This window comes from Onychostruthus taczanowskii, unplaced genomic scaffold (assembly GCF_017590055.1).
Source record: "Onychostruthus taczanowskii isolate IOZ18803 unplaced genomic scaffold, ASM1759005v1 scaffold140, whole genome shotgun sequence".
NCBI lineage: Eukaryota > Metazoa > Chordata > Aves > Passeriformes > Passeridae > Onychostruthus > Onychostruthus taczanowskii.
In genome coordinates this window covers 460,798-488,675 of record NW_024498574.1, presented here as the reverse complement: position 1 = coordinate 488,675, position 27,878 = coordinate 460,798, and the positions used below count along the sequence as shown (strand labels likewise).

The following is a 27,878-nucleotide window of genomic DNA, read 5'->3' as shown; positions in this document are numbered from 1 at the left end:
TCATTAAAATTTTCCTGTCAATATTGACAGGAAAACTTCAGTAGTAGGCAACACTGTTGTTGCATGTCTGGTAACAGTGGCTAACTTGTGACCAACTGCATTGTGCTATACAAATAGGGCTTTAATAACGTGACTCATAACTCAATAAAACTGTAACATAAGTCAAAAAGAAAATGAAGCTATATTTGAGTTTTGATGCTTCCGTACACATTCTTGCTACATTGTGAACATTGTGTTTCTTCGAGTCAAGAAGAACTCAGTCACATTTGGAAATGACAAAGCATATACAGATGCAGTAAGAAAATAGCTTTTATTTCAAAATTTTACAGAAACATTTTTAGAATGCTTAAATAAAGCAGCTGGACAGCAAGTTTCTGTATATATTCCAGACAGAAACTCAAGTACTTAAATTAACAAATATTTTGATTTTACAACCCAGCTGTTCTATCATAACTATTTACATTTTCCTATAAATACTAAAATATGAACTGATGCCATTAATGTAACATGTAAAAGTATTTCTAAAACATAGCCAAACTCACACACTGCCAAATGTTCCTACAGAAAAATCCCCAAAGGCACTAGCCCAGATTATGTGCACATTAAGTCCTTTTTAAACATACACCGTTCCCTTCAATATAACACGCTACTTGTTTTCTCCCACTACAGTAACACTTAGGGATAAACAGTCAGCTCAGTTCACTTTATTTTTTCTGTTTTATGATCAGAGTGGTCCATCTTACTTCAATTAAGTTACATACTAGACTTTTAAAATTAGACAGCAAATTTCAATGTAACTTCTTTGGATAGCCACAATGGAATACTAAATGTTTAGCAAATTAGAGAATAGTACAGATTCAAAATATTTCAAGTTGTTCAAATGTTGAATATGATCTTTTATATTTGGGCAATGGTGTACAAGAACTTTGGTACAAGTGTTGTAATAATGCTTATTTTTACAGTTTTCTTTCAAAAGTCCCTGATTTGCTCATAATTTACATGCGTATAACAGATATCTTTTCTGGAGTCTTTCGTGGCAGGGCTTTAGTTAATCGTGGAGGCTTGTAGAAATACACTGCCATGACCACAAAGATGATTGTGACGATTTTGCAAGCAGCACCTGAATGCAAAGAACAGGAGAGTTTTTACCACACTCACTTTCAGTAGCAGATGCAGTGTTTCACTCATTTATAGAACTTCATATGGTGAGTTACATACACCCAGTAAGACTGAAATTCATAGCCTCCATTTAAATGTACTCTACATGAATGACAAAGGGCATGGTGAATTTAGACCTGCCTGCCAATTTTTGCTTTGTCCAATTCTGTATTTCTTCACCCCATTCTAGCCTGAAGTGCAAATCTTTCTTATTTCCTTGTTTCAGTACTGTTATTTGTTATATCAATATTCTCTTTTCCAGAAACTAAAACTTCCCACACATAACACCTGTTAAGTATTTTCTTGTCAGCTGTCTTAAAAGTTACAGAAAGTGTTTGTGCAACTTGGAAGGCCAAGGAGAAGGGCAAAACAAGAGCGATTGTATTTCATCACAAGTATGCCTTGAGATCCTTAACCTCAAGGTTTAGTCACTGCTGCTTTTTCAGTTGCAGAATTAGACATCAGTACTTCAGCTTACACACTGTAAATATCACAGTTGCTAGAAGACAGGACATCAGCACTTAATTTCAGATGCAAGTTTAGCCTGTACCCTCTCTCCCACTGGCATATATACCTCACTTTTGAAAGAACAAATTGCTAAACAAGTCAGGAAACCCAGATAACCACAGAATGATTTGAGTTGGAAGGGAACCTAAAGTCTGTCTACTTCCAACTGTTGTCCTGGGGGCAGGCACACCTTTCCCTAGATCAGATTGCTCAGGGCCTCATACTTTGAACACTTACCAGGCCTGGGGCATCTATAACTTGTCTGTGCAACCTGTTCCAGTGCCTGGCCACACTCTCAGTACACAGTTTCTTCCTAATATCTAACCAAAACCTACCATCTGAGTTTCAATCTTGTTCCATCACTATAAGGACTCTTATAATAAGAGTCCTTCTCTATCTGTCTCTCTTGTAGGCTACTCTTCAGATAATGAAAGGCCTCAATAAGGTCACCTTGGAGACAACACTTTCTCAGGCTGAACAAACCAAATTCTCTCAGCCTTTTCTTTATAGGAGAGGTGCTCCATCCCTCTCATCATCTTCACACCCCTAATCATGCTCATTGCCCTGAAGACAGACTGAAGTGTGAGCCAGCCCATTAAAAATCTAGTAAATAAAGTGTGACAGTGAAGCAAGATCAAAGACCAAAACTATTATGTGTAATTATTATAAGAGTTTAAAGTAACCTTTAAGTTTACTTACTGTGCTGTTTCTTTTTCCATAATATCTTGCTGATCATTTATGAAAGTTAGTTAAAAAACACTGCCGCCAAAAAGGAAAAGTGTAAGGTTTTATATCAAAATAATTCCCATCTAGCAGACAAGGTCAGTATGTATATTACCCAGTATATGTATTTAATATAAAAGACTTACTTATGCCCATCAGCAAATAAGCCATTCTTTCATTGTCATATACCCAGCAAACTCCTTTAGTTTCACATTCATTAATATCCCACAGAGTACAACTCTTGTCTATAGCAACACCAAACAAAATTGGTCCAGGAATAGTACCTAAAAAACACAGCAACACGTTAGAATGTTTGAGTTACTTGGCATACTAGTTTTCATGCACACAGTGAATTTCCAAGCTGGTGGGGAAGGTAAAATGGGAGAATCAAACACTAAACATAACATTTTAATCGAAGTCATAGGCTTCATATTACATAGTAAGTCTGCACCTAAAATTGCTCTCAGTTAATAAGTAGGAAATAGAGAGTTAATTCATTATACAGCTCTCACTTTGTTAAGCAAGAAATTTATTGAAAGACTTGAGCTTCTTAACTTCTTCTGTCTTCATTGGAAAAAAGTAATTAAAATCAATGGTGAAAAAAACTAATCAAGAAATCAGGAATTTAACTGAGAGGAATAAAGCTCCTTTCTTCTGATCATACACACCAATTTGTTCCAAAATTAAGAGAACTAAAAATCCTTATGATAAATGTTCAGTTACACATTTCTCCCCATTCCTCAGATGTAGCAAAGCTTCCAGGAAAAATTTCACCAAAAAAAAAGCAGTGTTTAAAATTATTCTTGCACAGATTTTATTAACTCCATGTGATTTTTGTGTGTTATAATGCACAAGTGTCTTGCATCCAAGTATAGCCAATTTTAGAATAAACACACCAGGTACATCACTGCATGTCTACCCAAGCTATCCAAGGCTTAAACTCTCCTAGAGCTAACCAAGTAGCTAGGTTCCTCACTAGGTTTTCAGCCTAAAACCCCCGTGTGATTCTTAAAGTCTACAGCAAAAATATTTTGCTGGTAAGTAACATTGTTAGTTACTGCCTTCTTCAGTCATAGTACAGGCAGTACTATGCAAAAAGTTCTATCACTCCACAGTGAAGTCAGGAGTTAGAGAACTAGCATAAATATCTGAACTCTGAGTAAAGGGAAACAGAGGGACCCTCATACAACACTGATCCAGCTTATTTCTACTTGTGAGGATGTTTGCTTTTATTACACTTTATCAGTAGAATGACTTAGATTAATCACAGTTTGAATACAGCAAGGCAGAACTCACACTGCAAGTGTTAGATATGTAATCTCAAAGGAGGGGGAATGGCTGCAGTACTAAATATTGGCATAAAAGTCCAATCAGCAACGGTGTCTTGTCCCAGTCTTGAATTAAATATGCCATTTAAAAACAATCTACTACTAAAACAAGAATTTTCATTATGCCTGAGAAAATTCAAATGCTTGTGAACCAGAAAATACATATGCTTATCTTTGTTTTACTTAAGGAGATTCATCTGTCTTACTGAAATGCTGGAGATGCTTAGATATAGAATTTAAGTATTATATTTCCCACATCACACTCTAATTATTTATGTACAATTATCTACAGTCTCAATACATGCTAAAGTTACTCAAAGACATTTTAAAGGAAAGAAGAGGAAAGGCTGCACATATTCACTTTTCTTTTAACTTCTGGATTTCAGCTGTTACATGAAACTGTTTTCTATTACATCAGCTCTTCTTATCTCAGCTTTCAGAATAGGCCTTCTTCTGGGGAAAGTAGCACCAGACGTCTTTTACAGTTACCTGTATCTGGTTTATGCTCCTAAGAGTGAGAAAGGCTAAAGAGAGCATGAATGCCCTATTAACAATGAATTTGAATCCAGATGTTACCTTACAAGTGTATCCTATAAGCCAATGACAGACTGCTTCAAGCTCCTCTGAAAGCTTTTTAAGGCATTATTTTAAGTCTAGGAAAAAAGTCTAGAAAAAAATGCCAAATAAGTAGATTATTCAGAGGCAATGTTTCAACAAGAAAGTCATACCCAGTAGTCGCAGAAACACTAACTGTACTCCAAGAGCAAATGAGCGCTGTTTATCTGGCACACACCTGTAAACAAGATTTGCAGTTTAAGACAGAGTAAACAAGTTCCACTTCTGTGCTGTGTCACTCAGTGAGAATATGCTTTTTCTCTATATACTCTTTTAACCTGTTAATTGCTGAGGGGTTTAGAAATCCAGTGTGCAGAGCAAGTAACCCAACTGTTTCAAGTGCTGTTTAGGAAAAAGACAGAGAAAACACCAGTATCACATCAAGAAATTTTAGATGTAACTAATTTAACAAAATAGTACAAATAAAAAGGAAGCTTGCTATCAGCATCCTGATATACTGCTGAACATTTTTTTCCATAAAACAAGCAAGGAAATTAAAACAAGTGCTAGGATGCAACCCTGAGCTACTATACATAAAGAAGTCAGTGTTAGGATTCTATTATCCAAAAAGGCAATTAAGAGAAGGAGAATGAGTTCCACATCATGTAGGTGATTATTTCTAGTACTAGAACACTGTCATGAATATATGAATTTATCTTTGAAATTACACAAAACAGGCTCACTGAAAAGATACCAGAACATACTGTAAAGCTTATTGACATTTTAGCTATTTAAATTAGTTTTTGAAAAATTAATCTACTTACAGTCCTTTTTTCCATAAAAACTGTTCCACTATTTCAGCTGAATTATATAAGGATTCAAATATCCAAATGCTACTGCTTAGAATTACTGAAATAAAACTATGCCAGCACAATTTTAAAGATAATGCAGAACTTCACGTTATTCTGCCCCCACACTAATATGACAAGCTGTTAATTCCAGATTTACACCAAACCTGGACAGGAGGCTAATACAAAACACTGCTCTAGAATTTTACTGATTTCCTCAGCCTCCTGCTGAAGGGCATCTAGCCACATCCTCACAAAGCAACATGCTTATGCAGCAGGGTTATCTTTTCACTGAAAGTATTAGAACTACAAGTCAAACTTCAACATAACACAAAACAGATCTAAATTCAGAATGAGAAGCACGTTTTAAAAATAAAAACAAAACCAATTTCTATATTTCATGAATATAAGTTTCAGCAATTTAAAAGGCAGCAAAACCACTGGTTAACTCACATTTTGTATTAGTGGCCACCATACATACAACATCAGTATCATGGGAAATAGTCTATAGTTCTTGACAGACTACAATTTTTCAAGCTAGAACTCTGAGTTGAGACAGCAATCTAAGGTTGAAAATACAAGACTAATTGTTATTTTATCCTTTTCCTGATACAATTTGAAATGCTGACACTATCAAATAGTCAAATTTTTTTTTCATCAAAGCACATGGCACGTTTATTCCTTTTTGCTTTGCTTTAGTGGAACAGTCAAGAGTGCTCCCATAAAATGAATTTTGCTACATGCTAGAAAGATTTTTTTAAAATAAATTCAAAACTTATCTACTAACAAGAGTGAACAGCAGGATGACTACGCTCTGTTTAAAGTACTGCTTTCTTACTGCCCACCCTTGTTCAAATACCGCATTGCAAAGCAAAAGTAGTAAGTATTTCACTGACAGTTTTCAAAAGAATGTCACTTTCCTTACAGACCAAAAAACATACCTGAGAATGGCCACAGTTGTTGGAGTAGTAGCCATAAATGTAAAAACAACAGCAAAAAAGAAGAAGGTCAGGAATAAAGGTAGAAATTTGCATTGTGTTGGACATTTCCCAGGGACAGCTTCATAGAGAAAGTCTTCTGAACCATTTTCTCTTTTTGGTTTCCCAATACAGGAACAGTTGTGGTATGTCTACAAATAATTTATAAGGCAAAATTTAGCTCCAAAAATGACACAAAAGGACACATTTTGGTAAACTTTCATTACGTTTGCATCACACAAGACAAGAATAAACATTGACTTTACCATATGGGAAACAGTCAATTTCCTGCTGAGCACATGACACTAACACTAATTTTTAAAACTGGCTCACCAGAACTTGACTGATCCACCTCACCTGAGCAAAAGGTATTTTTGGATTTTTGACCTAAAAAGACAGTGATAGCTTCCATTTTGTATGCTTTGTAAGCTTTTAGCTACAAGCATAAAAAACTTGCAGAAGCAAGAGGCAAACCATATGCAGAGAGGCAAGCTCTACACTTAAGACTTAAGCAGGAAAGAATAGAAGCAAAATAGGACCACTTCTATACGCAGGTGAACAAATGGAATATGCTCTCCATCTAAATCCACAGAGTTTGTTTTCAAAGAAAAATAAAATGTGTCAGCAAAGTGTGAAATTTCGACTGCAAGAAGTAGTTAGTCTCCTACATTTCCTTATGGATAATACCTTCTCTCATTTTCCAATATAAAAAGTATAAAGGCCTCTCCTGGGTCAGCTTGCCCTTTGGATCTCTCTATACTGCTCCCACATCCCTGCTCAAGGGTCTATTGTAATAGAAGAAACAAGCACAGAAAGTCCCTCAGTTCTGGGAAGGTTTGATAATAACCTAGGCACTTTCATGGCTTACCATTCCTGCATCAGGGGCTACTGACATTCAAGTTTTCAAAACCGACGGAAGCAAGTTGTCATGTATACAATAAACATTGCATTTTGCTTAAAGAACTAGATAAGAACTTCAGGTTCTCCAGAACTTCAAGACAATTGCTGACTTTTCTGATTGTCAATTCTATTTAAAGAATATTTATATTTAACTTATTTTCAGCATTAGGAAGTCTGGTAGATGTACACTTGGAGAATGGCATCACACAAGTGAGAAACACTATGGCTAAACAGTAAACCCTTACAACAAAAGAAGGCCCAGAGGTTGGCAAGAGTGTTGTGCCCAGAAAACTCACAGAACAATGCAGGCTGTGAATGACCAGAACTGTTGCAAAGAAAGCTATACAGAAAACAAACAGTTATGCCACTTCAGTGAATCAACAGTGATGTAAATGCTTCTCTCTGAGTTCATTAAGAGAGTGGAAGTATCTTCCTAAGTTAGCCAGAACAGCATGAACATGGCAGGTGAAGGGCAGGGATAGAGTACAGAGTATAAAAAGAGTATACATAGAGTATCAAAAGCCAGACAACTACCACAAACATTTCAGAGAGCAATGGGCTTGACCTGGCTTCAACCCCTGAATGCCTTCCCAACAACTGGGGAGGCCCTGCACTGTAGCAGTGAACATTTTAAGAGACCAGTAGTGGGAGTTACACTGGTACCATAAGAGAACTGTGTATTGTAATCACTGGATTTTGTTAAATACAACATACATTTGGTATTGTAGGGAAGGACATTTTGAAATACAGCACATTTTACAGGAAACCAGAACAAACCATATCAGCTACCTTCATTGCATAAAGTACCTTTTTCATGTTGTTAAAAATATATGAGGCACATCCTGCAAAACAGGGAGAAAAGTACTGGACTTCATCACTGCCACAAACTGGGTAGTATATGGAGCGCAAACACCTGCAGTTAGCATTGCATGGTGCTGTTAAGTTATATAGAGTGCCTGTTCTGAAAAGCAGAAGTTAATAGGCTTTTAATAAAGCAATTGGAAAACAGAAGATACGTAAATAAGTAAAGCAATATTTATAGCATAATAAATTTTAAAATACTATATTCACGTAATTTATGCACTTAGTTGTTTAAAAATAAGCATAGTAGTTAGAGCTCTAGATTTTCCATTTATAATGCACCTAGGTTATTTTTATGCTGTTACTCTACCCAAGGATTATTCCTCTAATTTCCACTCACAAAAGAGATGACAAAATTCTGCATCACAGCCCAGCTCTTACATCATCCTCTTCCTCCCACTTAGGTATTTGAATTTCTTAAATTTATAATTTCAATAAAAACATACAAGATTAAAACCAGTATTTGGAGTTGTTTATTCTACTGATCATACTCCAAGATTTTTCCCCTTTTTTGATTTGAGTCCAGTTGCAAAGCCATCTCATTTTTACTACTTCTAACACTGCCAGGCAGACATCTAAATTGTATGAGCACAAAGACAACTGCACATGTTAAATGCAGAATGCAATGACACACCCTGAAGGACCTTAAATATTTCCTCTGGCTGTTTAGGGAATAACTAATAACAGTTTACTTTTACTCTTGTACACTATATTTACTTTCAATTTACTTCCAATACATGTAATCATATGGTTTTATTTGAAGTAGTCCCACTGTATTATTAGCATGAAAAATCACTTCAGTTTGTGCGAGGACTGTCCTAAGGCATAACCAGAGAGAATAAAAACATCCTTTGATTTTCAAATGGTAGTTCATTAATAAGTAAAGAATTTTCACAGGTTAAAAGTTCAGTCAACTAAGAGTTTAAATATTGTACTGTAAAATTAAAGTTCCACATTAATTATCTAAAAGTTTGTTTATTCATGAGAATTTGAGATGGTAAAAAAATACTAATAGGAGAAATAGTTTATCGAGGAATTAACTTGCGCACATTCAAACTTCAAATGGAATATTAGGGACATCGTAACTACATATAAAATCCATTTTGTTGTAGTTCAGCAGAATCCCACTAAATTAATTTGTGCTTTAAGCTTAAGCAAACTAACTTCAATTCTTTTAAGTATGAAGAATGAACTACAGTGCACCAATAAGCAAATTCACTGATCAGATTTGTACATTCAGTGCCTTCCTAGCCTGTGAGGCATGCAAAGCCTGGAAATATTTAATCAATTTGGTGGTATTTGTCCTGTTTACATGTGCAGTGTCTCTTTCCCCGACCTCCAAAGAGGGACTGAACACTTACTTATACACAGTCACAAAAAAATACAACAAAAAAGATACTCCTGGCTTTTATAAAAAATCTAGCAGATAAGACCATCAATTGCTCATTAAAAAACTTCTATAGGAGTTTTTAAACAAGAGTCCCAGAGACACGTGGAAATAAAAGTACAGAAATAGTCAGTGCATTTCTGTTCCTTCAAGTTTTCAGGGAAGCACTGGGCAATAGAATTTGGCAAAACCAATTCTTTGAAGTGCCTGTTGGACAAAGTTGTTAGTTCTGCCGATAGCCTTATTTAGTAATAAACAGCGTTACTAAAATGAAGATGCTGTTTTCATTAACACAAACAAGTGTCCTGTACTCACATAATTCTGAGACAAAACCTGCAAAAGGTCCCCTCACCTTTCTAAGCTATTTTTCAATATGAAGATAATGCTTGCCAAGAAGGATTTCTTGAAATTCTCCACAAAAATCTACATCAAATTCCAAGTCAACTCTCAGAGCAGTCTCATAATTTAATCATTCAGAAGCATTTGTTCAGTAGCACAAGCAGGTGGCAAACACTTGGCTGTTCTTGCACAAGTTTATTAATTTATTGTTTTTTTAAGCTTCTGCTACATATTTACTGTATTAAATTAATTCAAAAAGAACATTAGCCACAAACTGTTCTGATGCACACATCCAGTAAAGTATAATCCAGCATGCAGCCCTGAATAATGTAGAAATGAGCCATTTTTTATAATGGATACCAAGGCAAGAGATGTACTTCAGGACTGGTTAACTTCCAGTTGCTGGAGGTAAGTAGCCTTTAGCAACAGTTAAGCTACATAATTGAAAAAGTAACACAAAACTGTGAAATACAAGTTAGCAGTATTTAACTTAGGATGAAAATCAATTCAGCTGTAACTTTTGTCAGCTGCCTGTTATCAGAAGACCTGATATAAAAATACTGGTAGTTTCATATACCATTTTCTATACCATATCTTCAGTATTTTTTTGATGACTACAGACTCTTTTCCTAAATATGTAACTGTAACCTTTTTACAGCCAAAATCTGAATTATGATTCACAGTTATGAGTTGTCTAAGTCGTCTGCTATTTTTTTTCTATTCAGACACTGAAGCAAAGCCATATCTGAGTCATCCAATTTCAACACCAGCCTTTAAATATACTGTCAATTTATACAGCAAGTTGTAAAGATGAAATCAGAATGAGTCATAACTTGGGCTTTTTGGGATTTAAGATTTTTTTATTTTCTTTCAGTCACCAGCCTACGGAACTTTGTTGATTCACTTTGCATACTTTTGCATACCAGTAAATTTCTACTTTCCACCAACTTGCATGGGCATTAGAGGCTACAAAACCAATTTCCTCCCCAATCCACCTTCTGTGTTTTCATGGTACGATTCATGCTATTGTGTCAGCAAACTGCACCACTCCTCTTCCCCATCTCATTTAGCTTCAAGTATCTTTTTATGCATTGGAGAAGAACTATCAGATTATGTTTTTTTACAAGATTGTGGTATCTAACCTTCGCATAAAATGGGGGATTTGGGAAAACAATAAAAAGGTATTGGTAAGTTATTTACCAATTTTCACAGCATACAAACCTTGCCTATGATTTTTTTTAGATGGCATCTAGCAGTCCCTAGGTACCAGCCTACTTGCATAATTTTGCACAGCACCATCTCGCTCTTTGGCAGACCTTCAAGCAGCTGCTGTTGCATCTGGCTCTGTTAATTTATGATGGGATAACTGATAACTTGAGAGCAGACTTTTGGAATAGCTAGCTGCCCTCCTTCTGCTTTTAAACACTGCTGGTGTGCACTATTTGAAACTATGGGAATTGAATAAATATTAACATTAAACCCAAGAGTGCATTAAAATATATTTACCCATTATATGTTTCAGAGACACCTGCAAAAGGTTCATTCCCACATTTAGCAAATAAAAACACTGTGTTTAATATTAAGGCCACTGAACAGGTGCTTATCATGAACTTGATTATGCCTTTGCAATCCATTTTGCACTTGGAAACCAAGACACCACTTATGACTTGGCCTAGTGCTGCTCCAGGAATTAGTACAAGTCCTAGAGGAAAACAAGACAAGTTACATAAACAAGTTACATAAAACAAGTTACATAAAAATGCAAAACTTAACTGTGAAGCAATTTTATGCTAAGAAAAAAATCAAAACAGTTACCTGCAAAATGCAATCCATGTGATATTGTTTTCAAACCATGCTACCAGAATCTAACTACATGAGTAATTTATTCTACTGTTATATCACCTTTAGCCTTTCCAGAGGCTTAACTGGACAGTGTAATTTATAGTTGTACAAAACCCAACTTCAACACAGCCAAACTATATGACTTAGGGGCACTATGGGGTGGGAATCTCTGAACACCAGAAGGTGTCTCCACAAAACCAGAAAATCCTATTTCATTCTTTCAGTGGTTTTTTGACATGTCCATGTTCTTTCTCATACATCTGTTATGAACATGTTAATAAAAGAACGTAAACACTATTACACAAGAGACAGCACACAAGATGCAAGAAGACATCTACTGAAAGATTTAAAGAAGTCTAGATCAGCGGGTCAGATTTGCTGTCATAGTCCATACAGTCCACAATGATTTATCCTCTTTGCACTCTGGATAAATAACTGAGCATTTTTATATGGCTAATCTATAATACAACACAGAACTCAGTATAACTTACACCAATCTAAGACAGTTAACTTTACAGACAGTTCAGGTACAGCAACAAAACTACCCAGGCCACAGACCTGGGCATTCCACAAACCACAGTCAATGATAGTTTAAATAGTACCCATGATCATAGGTAATGCTAAGACTAATTAGCTCAGTTCAGGTACAGCAAGCTTTCAACATTACTGTAGGTTTTTCTTTAAAGCTTTTCTTTTAAGCACGGTCAATATTTTCAACTCAAAAGACATTCAGTCAAGGTCTATGCACAAAAAAATACAACACTCAGTTTTTCACTTCACTCCTAGTTTTTGGTTAACAACTGAGCATATAGTCCAATGTGTTTTTATGTAAAAGTTACAGATGCTTTGTTTTGATGCAACAATACTATCTAGTATTGCCCAGAGAAGTAATTCAGAAAGTCTTTCCCAAACACATTTCTGTTGGAAAAAACAGAGCAGCACAGCTACCATGGTTATAATGCAGCAAGACACATTCTATGAGTATTAAATCTGCATATTGCAAGCATCTGTTGGCATTATGGACATTTCTGCCTTGATCTGGTTGCTATTCTTCAAAATTAATTGTGTCAATGATGTGAGCTTACTGAGCACAGCTCTTCCATCTGATGTTTTCATAGCTCTCTCCTGTTCTACCTATTACTTCTGCATATCAGGTAATAAATAGGTGACAGTAGAGCCAGTTATATAACACTTATTACATATTCTGATCAGTCATTTTATTGCAAACTCATTGTAATGTCAGTGTAGAAATAAAGAAGAGAAAGGCAAAGTCAACTTCTTATTTGTGATAAGCACTGCTTTTTTGCCCTAGCTGCCCTTCATCTTGATTGCTTTAGTAAGGACTAAGATACTAATGTTCCTTCAGCCAATTTTAAATAAAGGAAAACTAAATGTTTTTCACCAAGAATAAGAAAGGAATAAACTACTAGATAAACTAAAAGTTTCATCAGCACACAAAATCCTCAGTCTACTTTGAATAAGTAGACTAGAGTATTTAAGTAGTACTAGAGTACTTAAGGGCAGGAAAGAGTAACAAAAATACTGTTCTGATTACTGCATTCCATCTAAGCACATTCACAAATATCTCATACAAAAAATATACCCATATAATCTTCCAACTCTAATGTTAATGAAGTGTTCAACACAATATATGTAAGATTTAAAATTAAAAAGCCATATTACCTCCAAGAGTTGCTGAAAAACTTGATGACTTTCCAAACTGATTTTCTATAAACTTTGGTAGAAATGTGGCAAATCCAGTGGCAACTAAAGCTTCTGAGGAACTGGCTATTATTAGACTCATAAGCACTGGATTCCTCAAGAGTATCTATGGGGAGAAATTATTATCACACTCTGGAAATTATTTGATTTTGGTACCAACTAAAGCAGAAGTCATTATATTTCAAAAGTAGATACTCTGAAATGGAACTTCAGTAATGTGCTTTTCTAACAATCTCAAGCATCAACAAAAAGTATGTGCATTAAATTATCAGTAACACTGAAGTTTCCCTATCACGACACAATAAGCCATTTCTAAAGACCTCTGACATCTGTAAAATAATTTCATTTCTCAGAATACATTCAGTTTTAGCAAATTTGAGATTTTTCTTACCAGGAGAGCCATAGGAAAGTCTTTAAAGTTTTGTCCAATATTGTTGGTCTGAACCAGTACCTGACCACCATCATCATGAGTTTCAGAGATTCTTTCAGCCTGAATTTTTGCAGTTCCTACAAACAGTCATATTTATCAACAATGAAAACACTGAATACCTGCACTCTTAGACAATGCCAAAAAAACTACAAAAACTTGTGTTTCCTTTAGTTGAGAAAGCTCTTTCAGATATTACAGGTCTTTTTGCCTGTTTTATTGGTACAGATTTTTAAAATAGATCAATACTGTATTGGTGAATGAAGATTTTTGTTGAAAGATCACACTTCCATTGGAAGGTCTTGGCTGCAAGAAGATATTATCAGGGACATGCTAAAAACTTCAGAGTATGCTGAAGTCCTTTTATTTCTTAAAAAATCATCCTCACATTCTCCCAATTCCTACTTTATTTTGTCTTTTTTCTTTTCCTCCATCATTTCTCCTTCAATATTAGTATAGTAATATTTTGGATGCCCATGGAATTTTTACATTGTTCTTGGTGGGTAGCACAGAAGCTTTAAACATAGTCTTGGGTGCTTAGCTACGAGCATCTTTCAAACTTTGACCACCAGCCTCCACACCTAGGTATGTGCTTCCAGTCCAGTCCATCATTATAGAGAATCATAGAACTATGGGCTGATTTAAGTTGAAAGGGGACTTTGAATATCATCTATTTCAACTCCCTGTCCATGGGCAAGGGAGTTGAAATAGATGATATTCCACCACACACAAGATCCTCCCTCTAGCTGATTCACCTTGTTTTAAAGGCTGCATATTGGAGAGGGAAACATAAAAACCGAACTTGTCCTCAGATTTTAGTCAAAGACAGTTAACTGAGAAACAAAATCAAAGAGGAAACATTCAGTTCAGTACTCTATAACCCAAAAATATAAACAAATGTCTCTTCCAAAGTAGCCAAGTATTTCTAAACCTTTACCTGGTAGGTGCCTCGGAAAGCATGAAAAAGGTATTATGAGAAGCCAAATGGCAAAAAAGCATGCAAGAAATCCTATCCACCATGCTCCAAGCCAACGTGGGTCATCTTGATCCACCTTTGTACTAGAAAAGTAATTCAGAAAAAGCAGGTTTACCCTTCTGAATTTCGGACTTCAGTGAGCTGGAATATTTTCTTTTAATACATTTTAACAGAAAGCCTTTTAATATTACTATTTTCTTAGTTTTACATGTATTAAACTTATTGTTTGCTTGTTTAAATCAATTTCACTGGGCAATTATAAAAATATCGAATTCTACCAAATGTAGCCCTCAACTCATTAGTTTATGTCATTCCAATTTAAAGACTATTCTTTGGCCCTGATTTCAAGATTCTGAGGCATTATGAAGGATTTAGAAAGATTCCTCATAGTCAATGAGTTACACCAAAACCAATTCAGAAGTTCAGAATGCCATTGCTCAGTCTGAAGGCTCTAGAACAGAGAAAATAAAAGTGTAAATGAAGCTGCTGGTTCTAACATTAGTACAATTTATTACACTTTTTTAAAAAATGTACTATTATTCACAGACAGATTTTCTAGCAAGCTCTTCCCTAGGAGTTAAGGATACTAATTCTCATATTCCAGCTCAAGGAAACAGTTCCACAAGATATCAGTAGATGCAGCTTAATCCCAAATATACAACTAAGCAAAAGAAAAAACATTTTTTGCTACTGAGGTTTAGAATAGCTAATATTTAAATGCTAGAACTATGTGCACTACAGAGAAACTTCCACATGCAATGGAGTCACTACTCACTCTAGGAAGCAACTCACTAACTTGAAGCCTTTGTAAGTGCAACTTGTTTCCAAGTTAATGAAGCTCTCGAAAACACAGTATTTTCAAAAACTTTTCACAGGAAGAAAAGCTGAATATTTTAGTAAAAATTATTAGGAAAAGAAAATAGGAAGCAAAAAAAAAAACAGTTGTATCTTGCCTTTTTGGGATCTGGATATCAATATAAACTTTAAGCAGCTGCCCTCCTAAGACATAGCCAATAGCAGGACCCAGCAGAGACATGGCATAGCCAACTCCTAGAAGAGAAAAGACATCAAGTTCACCTTAACATCTTTTTTTTTAAGCTTTCTTTTAATAATATACTTAAGTCAACTTCAGACCAAAAGGTTTCTGTAAGTCAACATGTTCTTTCACTGCCACTGTTTCAGTTATAGCATATAGAAGACAAAAATCGTAATTATGCCTCAACAAGAAAATTTGCAACTCTCAGAAGCTTCAAATCAGAGGTTCAGAAAAAGGCACCTCACTGACTGCACCTTTAAGCATTATTAGATTGCTTTTCTCCCCATTTTGTGGCTACATGTAAAAAATAACTGGTGAAAAAAATAGTGAAATTATGAACATTAGTTGTTAACTGTATTAAACACAATCTTTAAGAGCTTTCTTATTTCTAGGTTTGAATCTTAAGTCGTTTTCTAGATCTTCTAAAACCAGAAGACAGTTACATTAAAGTGTGTGACTGGAGTAATATCTGCTTTAAAATACAATGCCAAGGCTCTTAACAGCTCCTGACAGTTTTAAAGAAAAAAAACCCAAACAAGCAACAAAACAAACAAACACCCTGACCCCCTCCTCCCAAAAAAGAAGTCACCAACCTGCAAAGTTGCTGGAGTAACCATACCCTACAAAAGAGTACAAGATTTTTCTGATGTCACAATAGCACTCCTGGCCTACCAGACAGATTTCTGTCACAGTTTAGCACTCACTGACAGCAGGAACACTCTCTCTGCGGATTAAGGCTTGCAATTAATAGCAATTAGATCCATCTTTAATTAGTAAACATGCATTCCTACTGTCTCCCCAGGTAGAATAATCTGGATTTCTCATTTATTTCTGAAGTGCATGGATCACAAATAATTTCCCTTCAGTTAGTAAGAGGAAATGATGGGGAAGTCAGGACGGTGAGAGGGGTGCAAGAGGATAAAGCAATGCAAAATGTGACAGCCAAGTAAGTAAAAATAAATATTGACTAGATATATCCCAGGTTTTCCTGCATTTCAGAAACAGTGACATGGTCACAGGAACTTTCTGAGTTAAGCTCATATTCATCCTACAGAACTTCAAACTCACCTTTAAAAGTGCCTATTTTCTCCCTCACACTCAATTTAAATACTATTTGGAATTGTTTAACTTCAATTGCTTTAGTTGTAGATGTTCCAGTCCTCATGAAAATGCACCCAGGGTAGAGGAGAAAGAATACCAACTTATGAGCCGCAAGCTTACAGCAAAAGGTGCTACCAGCTATTTACGGACCATTTTAGGGGTGGGTTCTGTGTTTATTTTGGTTTTATTTTGTGGGGGGGTTTTTTTGGGTTTTGGCTTTTTTCCTGCATTGCATATAAGGTATAAGGTAAAGCAACACAACATACTTAAACACTTACTACATTGCATGAAGCAAGGAAAATGATCAAGGCTTAGTTACCTACCCACTCACTTGCATTCCAGTTTTGTTATATTAGGCAGAATACACTGCTCTTCTGAACTCAACCCAGTTGCCTGAAGACTGTGCATGAATTAGTTTATTGTATTGGTCTTTTTTTAAAAGTATAAACATTGACACCATTCTCCTGAGTTTTCAGATCACTTCTTGTTCCCCCAGTTATGCAGACAACCCTAATTCTGCTCCATTTATTTCACTGGATTTGGGGGAGGAGGCAGGGGAGGAAGAAAAGATGTAATATTATCTCTCTCAAAATAAAGAAACAACAAAAACAAAACTTGTCTTTTTCATCTAAGAGTTATCATAGGCATCTACCCTGTTTGTTGACATCAAATGAAGTAGCTTGCCTGGGAAAACTGAAAAATTTGCATGCACTCTTGGTGCAATGATTTGGTTTGTTGATTTTTGATTATTTCAATGTTGCCCCTTAAAATATTGTTTTAGTCTGAAAACAGTCCTGGAATCTGAGATGTTTTGAATTCCTCCTGCAAGTTAGAAGTATAGGTAATACATTTTTAATCAGCTTACATATGAGACGGGTGAAATAAGTATCTTCATACCCATAGAAAACACATTTAGACTGCAACGAACTTGGCAACAAAATGGCATATAAGCTAGAGAGTGGTGACTGAAAAAGATTAAAAACTGTTGCTAAGTATTAGTACTCCTTAGCTTTTAAACAGTCCCAGTGAAGCAATCTCTGTACTTCCAGTACAGCCAAGTGCCAAATTTGTGTGTGGCTAGAGAACTGGATTGATCAGATGGGGCACACCAGTGTTTATGCACTGAGTGGACAGTCTACTATTAGAAAGTAAATAAAATTATTAAAGGATATAATATGATATAGATACTGACCTGACTGATACACACGTATTTTTCAACACCTGTGACTAAAAAGTAAGTTTTCTGCTACAACTTCTTCTGTTGTTAACAGACAAGCTACACGAACCATTTAACAATTTTCAGTTACTGACATGAAAACGTGACAGGAGGGTGCTCACAGTAGCTTTACCATGCTCTACAAAATGCAAATTGAAAAGACTTGGCACTTAGAGTAGACTAATACTTAAACTGCACAGTAACTGATGTGGAAATACTTTATGCACATAAGTAATAATTACAAGATTGTTTAATTAGAGGAATTCATAAAAATACTTATAATGCATTGCAGTCTATGATCTATGCAGACAATGTTCTAGAAACAGTTTTAAATTTACCTATGTAAAGGGAAGACTTGTGTTTTGGGACACTATCATCAATAAAAGCTGTCCCCAAAGTATATAGAGGAGTTCCTCCAACTCCCAGCAGCAGCTGTCCGAGAATAAAGACATACAGATACTTGCGAAGTGGAGAGTTTGTGCTGGCACTGCAAGTGGCATTAGCAAAGGTGGTTTCTGCAGTTTGACATGTGTCTGAAAAACAGAGACAGCAAGACTTTACAATTCTGTTAGCATACTCACAGTCCAACTTGAAGAATAATCTGTAGTGAAAGCTAAACTACAAAAGAATGCTGTTATACCAGGCTCCCATTTTAATTTTCACACCTATTAATATACACAATATTGAAGTGCCAAGCTTCCTGTGATACCATATTCCCCAAAAGATTTACTAGCAGGTCTTGGTTTTTGTTTCCTCTCCAGGAAGAAACAGGAATGAAATCGCCTTATAAATACGCTTTGGCTTGTCGAAAGTATTACTGACCACATGTATGAAAAACCACCTGTGAAATGGTCACTCCATTTCCGTTTAAGAGTACTCCCATGTAACAGACACTTCACTGTATTTTTGTACCTTGTAACAAATCTGAGGAGCACTAACAACTTCCACTCTTAGGTGACAGAGCAGCCTGCACAACCTGAGGAAATCTGACTGATGGAAAGCACAGTCTGTCATTAGCAAAGATAATCCTTCCTTTACATTCACTCTTTTGAGAAGTGTTTGCCTATGAAAACCTTAAAAACCTACAGCACTGTCTCACAGAACACACACTGCTATGCCTCTAAAAGGAGAAGTTAATGTAAAGCTCCTGCACTTGTGAACACACTGAAAGAGGAAAGCAGCGGTACAGCAGCGTAAGGTTGTGTCTGCTGTAATATTTGGCACTACAAAGAAGGAAGAGAAAAGAGGAACTGAAAACAGGGAGTACCATGTTGTCTTCTCCTTTCTCTTGCTATCATTGCACTTTTGGTAGCAGAATACCAAGAGACAAGACATAGGAAAAATATCCATTGTTCTCCTCCTAAGGGCATAAAACCCTAAGAAGGAGGATAAACCTATCTGTTTGGTAGCAATGAGCCCCACTGAATAATATATGAAAATGCCATCCAGATCAGATAAGTAGACTGGTTAATTCACTCTATTTCACTAGAAAATTATTACAGCCTTTATTTTCCTTAGCTCCTTTTACCTTTGAGAACGCTTTTTAGTTACGCAAAGAAGAGGCAAGATCAATCCACACTATGGACCCACAAAATGTAAGGAAGGACTGGCCACACACCAGGTATTTAGAGAAAACTTATCTAAATCATTACTTCTGGTAGCAGACAATAGGTGATACAGTGCCATTCACAGAGACAGGCCAACATGTGGGATAAGAAAACCTCACTTCAAAAGGAAGAGTCTAAAGTTTTCCTTCCTTTCAACTTGGGAAGTATCCTGGGTACTCTGTCCCAATGTTTGACTGTCTTCACAATGAAGTTATTTTCCTTGTGTCAAGTGAGAAACTAGGATTCACATTTGCTGTCACAGAAATATTGAAGCATGTTTAATTCTTAAAATAAAATCGGAGATTGAAGTTTAAAGGTACATTGCTTATAATATTTCCTGTTTTCACAGTCCTCTGCGCTGTCTAATTAATAAAATTGATTCTGTTAAGGACGCACCAGCAGGGGGAGCCCCTGACTGCACATACCGGAGCCAGCTGAGGCACCGGCAGCCCATGCAACATGGAAATGTTACCAGAACAAACAGCTGGTCGTACCCGGGTTACAAATTTGAGTCTAAAACCTTTCTGGAAAATAGAAAACACATTTTACGGTGGTTTAAAAAAAAAAAAAAAAAAAAAAAAGAAATAAAGCCACAAAAAAACCAACCCCCCAAAAAACCAAACCCCAAACCAAAACCCCAAAACAGTAATAGGCAGACGATTAGAAAATCTTTCAATATGAAATGGATTATACTATTTCTAGGAAGTGGTATTATGATAAATAAATTATGAAATAGATTTGTAGAGTAGGATATGTGTATACTAAGAATAAAAGTAAATTATTATCTCAAGATAAAGCAGTATGTTCCAGGAAGTCTGTAAAACTTATGCTGGAGGCTAGATGTATTTGGTATTTCAGACTAACTATTAATTATATATATATTATATATATATATAATTATATATATATTATTATATATTTTATATATATTTTTTATATATATTACTAACTAATATGGCACCCACATTAAATATTGCATTGAATTGTACTTTAAAGTTATCCTGCATGTAAAACTCATTGCACTGACATATAACAGACAAACATTAATAATCACGTAACCAGCTAGTAATAAAGACCTGTTCAGAAATAAATTAAGGGGTAGATTTTAACACAAAACATCAAATACAAGCTTAATAATAAAAAAAAAATAGGATTTCTATAAGCAACTCACACAAAAAATTAAAAGGAATGCTTCTGGGGTGTGGTGCTATTAAATACTGCAACTAATTGTACAGTTAAAATGTTTCATCAACCTCAGAACTAGCTAAACCCATAATCCTTTGCTGTGGTTGACTTGACAGTTAAGGGATGCTGTTGCACTGTACCTGAAGATTTATACTGACTGCCCCAGTGCCGACATTCCCTGCACTCTCAGTAATTTATTTTTGATAGTGTTTTGTTTAAGTCAGCTTAAGATCTTAAATGTGTTCACCAGCAGCACAGCAGAGGCACCTGCATTACAACAGTCAGGTGACAGGTAAGCTGTCAGCTGACAGTGCTATGGTGAAGAAACACATGCCAATTCAAAAATTCCCCACTGCTTTTAGATTTCAAAAGCCCATAGGGAACATGTACCTAATAAAGGTATCAACATATACTGCCATCTTCAATGATGGATGTTGGATAAAACATTACCATGTTCCTTGGGATTTTAACTAAAATTGTTTGAAAGAGGAAAGAGCTGCTGGAATAGCTGGTACTCTGCACTCCCACACTGTCAGTATCTTGTTCCAAATGAAAAAAAAAATCAAATTTAAACTTTTATGTATTAAATTCAGCTTCCCTTTCATCAAAGTGAAGTACAAAGGTCAATACTGAAACCAAAATTATAGGGAAATGGGACTGTAACAGAGCCAGGAGCAAGCAGCCTGTTGTCGCTCTCCCAAGAGCTAACAAGTAATTATCTGCTCATAGCCCCCAAAATACTAAACAGGTTTTCTTCTGACCTTGTTCAGTGAGAAGGTCAGTTAATTTCCACTTCAGATCCTCATTTACTAGATAGGAAAAAATAGCTTGCCCAACTTTTTAAACTAACATGTAGACTGTTCACAGAAGTGGACAAAATGATTACTACTAAAGATATTAATTTGAGAATCAACAAGCCTTCATCATGTTGCTTAATAGCTACTGATTTTTTTTTGTGAGCACTCTAATATGCTTAGTCATTGAAGGCATAATTTTGATTAAAGACTGCAACAAGACAATCCTAAAAGATTAGTCATCCTGCTTTAAACATATCTAAACATTTCTGTATTATAGGTGTGCCACTAAATTGAAATACAAATAGTTGGCATTAATCACACAGTGCTAAGAAAAAAAAGTGAGAAAAAAAGTTGTCTTTTGTGAGAAAAGTTTAAGAACTGAAAGATAGCTACATCCATGACTTAAGTACTGCTTTGTGCAATACGGTACTGCTTGTTTCCTCTCTATTTCAAATAAATCCACAAGGTAAAATCAACATATTTAAAAAGAACTTAGAAAAACTTGCTAATGAATTAATCAACATGCCTTTAATAGTTCAAAACCACAAAGAAATGTAAGCAGTAGTCACCTTTCAGGTAAGATGGTAAGACTTAATAGCTTTAACATTTCTCCTACCTGCTGACCTAACTCAATTCCTAGTCACAAATAGATGCCAGATAATTGTTTCTTTAGTGAATTTTGATTGCATTCATAAAGGCAAGAAAAGAAAGCATTTTATACAAATGTTGCTTAAGAGCAAGAACTGATATTGACACTCAGATTGCTTCTGGAAAAATGAAGTTTACTGTGCAGAGAGGCAGTTCTTAAACTTCTGGATTTCAAAGAATCAATTTTCAGTTATAGATATCATCCTGTTTTAGGACATTGATGGAGATTAACTATTTTGTAAGGAGCTGCAAATAAGGAGTTGCACCAAGTTAATACAGAGATTTTAATTTTTTAAATTTCAAAAAAATCCATAAGCTTACCTTCAATTTTACTTCCATATTGATATTTACCACTGCTGAAGTGTGGTAAGGAAAATACAAGTGAGCCCAGTCCTAGCATAAATGCTGAGAAAGCAAGCCATCGTGGTTTGTGCCCTCTTTCTCCAAAGTAAGATACAAACAGTGACAATAAACAAAAAGCAATGTCATAACTTGCAGAGATTAAGCCAGTGAGGGAACTGTTCAACTCATAACGCTTCTCAATTGTTGAAATACTAATGTTAATCAGGCCATTTACCACAATACCTAGAAAAATAAAAAAAAGGAGATAATTGGTCAAAGATACTTTAATTCAATAGAGTTGCAGAGGTAAACTTAAAGGAAAGGTTAAAATTAATATATATTTATACAAGGCTGCTCTTTAAGGTATTTATTAGCTGTAAAATACAAGTCCATAGTAGGTCAATACAGTGCCAGCTTAGCCAGTCAAATTGCACAGGACCGATGTATTTGTCTGAAGCACTGATTTCAAACAGAATGCATTACTGTGACATAAGATACTTCAAAAATTAAAGGTATTTTAAGCAAGATCATAACTTGCATTAGAATACATGCTATGACTGAAGCAAGTTCAGGACATAGTTTTCAACTTACTGCAAACAACCTGCAACCACAAAGGGAAGATAAAAGAAGGTGAACAAACATGTATCCTGTATAATAAAAAGAAGTGTAAAGCTATTCAATAATTCTTTGCAACTGTTTCAGAGCAACTGAGGTGATTTACTACAACTGAGCAAAGAAGGTCTGCCCCTTGAATCTGTAACTTCCCTGAAGTTACAGAACAACCTGGAAAGAAGTCATTGCACAAGCTGCCCTACCAAGCACAGATGAACTGAAAAAAAATTACCTAAAAGTAGAACTAAGCTACAATTGCCAGTACACACTTAAACACTCTGTCTGTCCATTTTTACAAAAGCACTGTTTATAGACTAACTTAAATCTTCTACACTGCTTCACATTGTCTTTCTGTGAAAAAGACTAGGTAATTAAACTTCCGTGAGTTTGGTTTTAGCAGTCCCAAAATAGGATTAAGTTACAAGATAAATAGTTGTAATTATAAGATTGTCAGATAACTTTATGACAGTCCAATTAAATTGTGTCTATAATAAAATATATACCTCTAAAAGTAGTTGTGAAGTCTTAAAGTCAGAGGTACAAATATGTCTGAGTTCTGTAACCTTACAGATGACTGATGAGGATCTTCCTGACACAATCCCTATAGTTAGTCTAAAATTAAAACGTTGTTCTATTGTCTATCTAAGAAGAGAATACAAGACTAGTGACAGAAATGTGCTTAAGTTAGTTCTCAACAAGCATTGCACCATTCATAAGTACGACTACTTGAGCTAAGCTTCAACATCTCCTTAGAGCACTCTAATATATTAAAATATTACTCCAAATAAACCAGCCATTTTTTAATAGCCAGACTTCAGCCTTCTATATGGAAACAACTCTTGGCACAATCTTAGTTCCAATACCCTACTATGGCCTCTTTATTAAGGCTGACAATTTCACCTGACAGTTTAGTCATCACACTTAAATTCATGCAGGATTGACACAAGTATCCAGGTGTCCTTCCAGTGACATTAGTTAGACATTCAGCAACATTATTTTCCTCTAAAGAAGCGTTAAACGAAGAACAATACTATCATGAAGGAATGAACAAACAAGTTTTTCCCCATCTGCCAGAACTTCAAACATTTACTAAGGCTTTAAAACACTTGAAGGTGTGCTGCATAGCAAGTGGATTACAGAGCTAGAAGGCTTTTTTTTTTACAGGTATTTTAAGTCACTACCTTTAATTTACATTTTAAAAGCCATAGAGCCTTCCATTTAATTATACTGGATAATTAGACTTCATCTCTAAAAATACAGATGTGATGAATGGCAGCATAACTCCTCCAGTTACCCCAGTGATTAATCACTAAAGTCTCTTCAAGAAAGTCAGAACCTGGCTGATACTAACTTGATCTGAAAAACAAATTCTATAAGGACATCCCAACACTTAAAATTGTAGTATAGAAATTACCAACCAAAACCTTGTTGTCCTGCTACATCTGTTAGAGATTTAGGTACAGTGTGCATACTGATGCATAAAATCCAGATTAATTATAAACCAACTTTATTTGCCATCTCAAAACACGAGTATTCTTTTTCTTCATCCATTCAACAAAAATACGTGTTTTGCAGCTGTCATAAGAACGGTGGCTTTAACAACAGGCACATAAAAATAATTTAAAATGCTTTGGTAAAAGTACCAGGTCTAATCAGCCTATGACATGAGAACTAAACAGTCCTTCTTGTACTCAAAATAATGAGATAATCTCTCCCTTGTTTTCTACTACAGCTATGAACTGCAGCATATCCAGTTAATGTATTACTAGATGCAGTCATACATTTAGGCAACTCCAAGTGCCATACAGAAAGCAGGTATTAGTCATGTAAAAAAAATCTAGGCAAAGAAGTGTTTTGTATTCTGGAAATACAGGTTTCACATGTACTTGAAACAGAAAGAGCCAGAAATTAATTAAGTTCCACCTGAAATCTTCTGAGAAGCTGCAACACAGCATATCAGGTGTTGCATTTTTGAGAGCAGCTAGAAAATATTCTTACAAATACATGCTTTCAGTTAGATTCACAACATACCAAGTCACTACAGATAATCATGCACTATGTTCACTCATTTAAAAAGTCTAGCAAAACAACTTACATTCATCAAAAGTGTGTTATGGATTACTTCATTAATCTTCAATGCATTAAGAAATAATCTTTTCTAGAAGTGCATTAGGCAAGTTTAATAGGTATATCTTCCTCAGTGTTGGTTTCTGTAATTTGGAGGGTAAATCAAATTATTAGACCCAAACTAGAGTACAGTATTAGGTCACATAACTTCAAAATCCTAGTTGTGTTTTGTGTGCTTTTATCTAAACTCTGAAACTGCAAGACCTGAATATTTTTACAAAGTTTCACACACAAGCCTGAATTTCTTGCTGACAAACCTTGTTTTTTCCACGTCTCAAAAAGAATTGCAGCTTGTCTTCAGCACCCAGTTTCCTTTATGTTTTAAGCAAAGGAAAGGTTCTTCAGAAAATCCAGGCAACACATCAGGAATATCACAAGATCTATAATAGCCATGCCTACACCTGCTTCCAAAATAAACATAATAAGTTTCTGTCCTTTAAGGGCCCTAAACCTGAACTAGATTCGACAGAAGCCTGGCGTACATACAGAGTTAGATAACAGAGGCAATATTTGGATGAGTGGCACAAACACCACAAATAGTCTCCTAAAGGGACAGAGATTCTTATAATACAAGGTGTTTTTATATGGTTGGGAACCTATCCAGACTACAACCAAGATTTCAAAGTATGCTGAGTTTGTTGTTCAGCTCAACAATCAGAACAGAAGGACTGATTTTAATAAATTTAGACAAAATAGGAATATTCAAGACACTGTATTTAGTTTAACAATCTTTTCAGTGTCATATTCAGGGCATTTTTAATTGCCTATCCCTATTCTTAAGCTGCCCAAAAAAATTTTTATGTGTATTCTAAAAGTCTTCTACTACTCAGCTACTATTGAAACCTATGATGTAAAAAGTTCTTCCACAGACACATGCCCACTTCTTTTTATTTATAAAAAGAGAAAACAAATTTGGCAGGACAACTGCAACAGGAATAATTTTCTGACCCTACTAGCTGTAGCATGACCTTTCAAACTCAAGCAAGAAACAACAGACTTATGCCAAGACTTTCTAAACACTTCTTTTCTAAAGCTAAACCTATATGCTAAGACAAGATCAGAATCTGAAGGCCATAAAATCAGAAAAAGTTCACCGAAACACATACTAAGGCACTAGTTTATGCAAGGACTCTCCAAGCATCACAAGTAGCATTAAAATCCTTCAAGGTTTTAAGCAGTCTCCAATTTTCTTCTCATACCATTCCAGTTGCCTCAGTGTGGTTCTCCACGGAATGGAGCCATCCAAACCATGCATTTCTTTGGTATAGGCTCTTTCCTCTAAAATCAAATATCTAACACTCCCCTCCTCCTCTCTGTAGAAATCCCTTTATGAGTAACAACAAGGAGCTTCAAAGCAAATTGTTCAGGAAACACCCTTTTCTTTCCTAGCTAGTCAAATAAAGCGGAAAGGTTACGAATACAGACCAAATCACTCCCTTTGGTAGACAAGTATCCAAGTTTCACAAACCTCAATTTTTTATATTTTTTACAGTAATTCTTCTCCTGCCCTCAGTCAGCATTTCTACTTTCTAAGTCTAAGACTTGCTAAGGCCCTAACCAATCATTACAGAAAACCAATAATATGGACAAGAATCTCTGAAGCTGAACAACAGGAATTTAAAGCAAGCTAAACTTCAGGTTACTCCCAAGGTCAACTTAAATAATTAGTTAAGTTTTAGGAAGATGGCTGCACTGGGATTCACAGAACAAAATCACATGTTTTTGCTGTTTTCAAATTTACCTAAAGTCCTACCCAACCAGGCCAGGACAGTGTTTCAATAAGCAAACAGGTAAGAAAGTAGTGGGGTGCTACACTTTTGTATTTATATTGGTGTTTTAATCCCTGTTTTTTAAGTCTCTGTATCTGTGTGCACATGAAGCACTATTTCCCTGTAGTCAGTGGGGATGCAGCATTGACAAGTGCATGAAGGAAAGAGCCCACAGGTGCATGGACTCAGTGGTCAATAAAGTCCGTGGGAAAAGAAAAAAGGACAGAGTGAAGTACAAGGAGTAATACGGTGCAACTTCCCCATACCGGGCACAGAAGAAAGTACACTTTCTTCCCCTAGTCAAACCATTACCGTCACTGTTCAGCCACAGCACTAGAGGAACCCTGCCTCTCCTTACCCACCACCCGAAACACCACCACTCCTTCGCCGCCTTCCCCAGCCCAGGCTCCCGCCCGGTTCCCCCAGCCCCGGGTCCGTGAACAGTGTGTGCCCTGGGCAGCAGGGACAGGTTACCTTGGAAGACGGCCAACAGGCTATAGGCAGCCAAGTACCCTTCTGAGTTGTTGCAGATCTGCAGGGCTCTGGGGGTGCAGTGACCCCACCCGCAAGGCCCCTCCTCGGGGCAAGGGCCGGGCTCGGCGGGGGCCCCGGCGCCGGCGCCTGCTCTGGCGGGGCCCGCGTGGCACCGCTGGCCGGAGTCGGAGCAGGGTGTCTCGAACGCCAGGTTCTCGACACCACCGCCCGTCATGGCGCACAAAGCCGTTGCCGGCCGCGGCTGCGAGCGGCACCCGTTCCCAACGCTCCGCTAAATACCCCGAAGGCGGCCCGGCCCCTCCGCGCAGGTGGCGGTGCTTCCACCGCCCCTCCCCGGCCCGCCCCGTCCTGCCCTGCAGCCGACCCTGCAAGGGCATCCCCCCGCACCGCGGC

General features: G+C 36.3%; 1 protein-coding gene across 1 annotated transcript; it reads right to left on the bottom strand.

Annotated features, from left to right (window-relative positions):
- Nucleotides 1-612: 612 nt before the first annotated feature.
- SLCO4C1 (solute carrier organic anion transporter family member 4C1) lies at nt 613-27,705 on the bottom strand. The gene is made up of 13 exons (XM_041398130.1): nt 27,465-27,705; nt 22,462-22,725; nt 18,242-18,436; nt 15,504-15,600; nt 14,512-14,633; nt 13,539-13,654; nt 13,109-13,253; nt 11,090-11,285; nt 7,804-7,957; nt 6,061-6,248; nt 4,445-4,509; nt 2,535-2,672; nt 613-1,120 (listed from the first exon to the last, which is right to left on the bottom strand). The coding sequence occupies exons 1-13, from the start codon at nt 27,697-27,699 to the stop codon at nt 996-998; spliced, it is 2,040 nt and encodes a 679-aa protein (XP_041254064.1). The 5' UTR covers nt 27,700-27,705; the 3' UTR covers nt 613-995.
- Between the last annotated feature and the right edge of the window lie 173 nt (nt 27,706-27,878).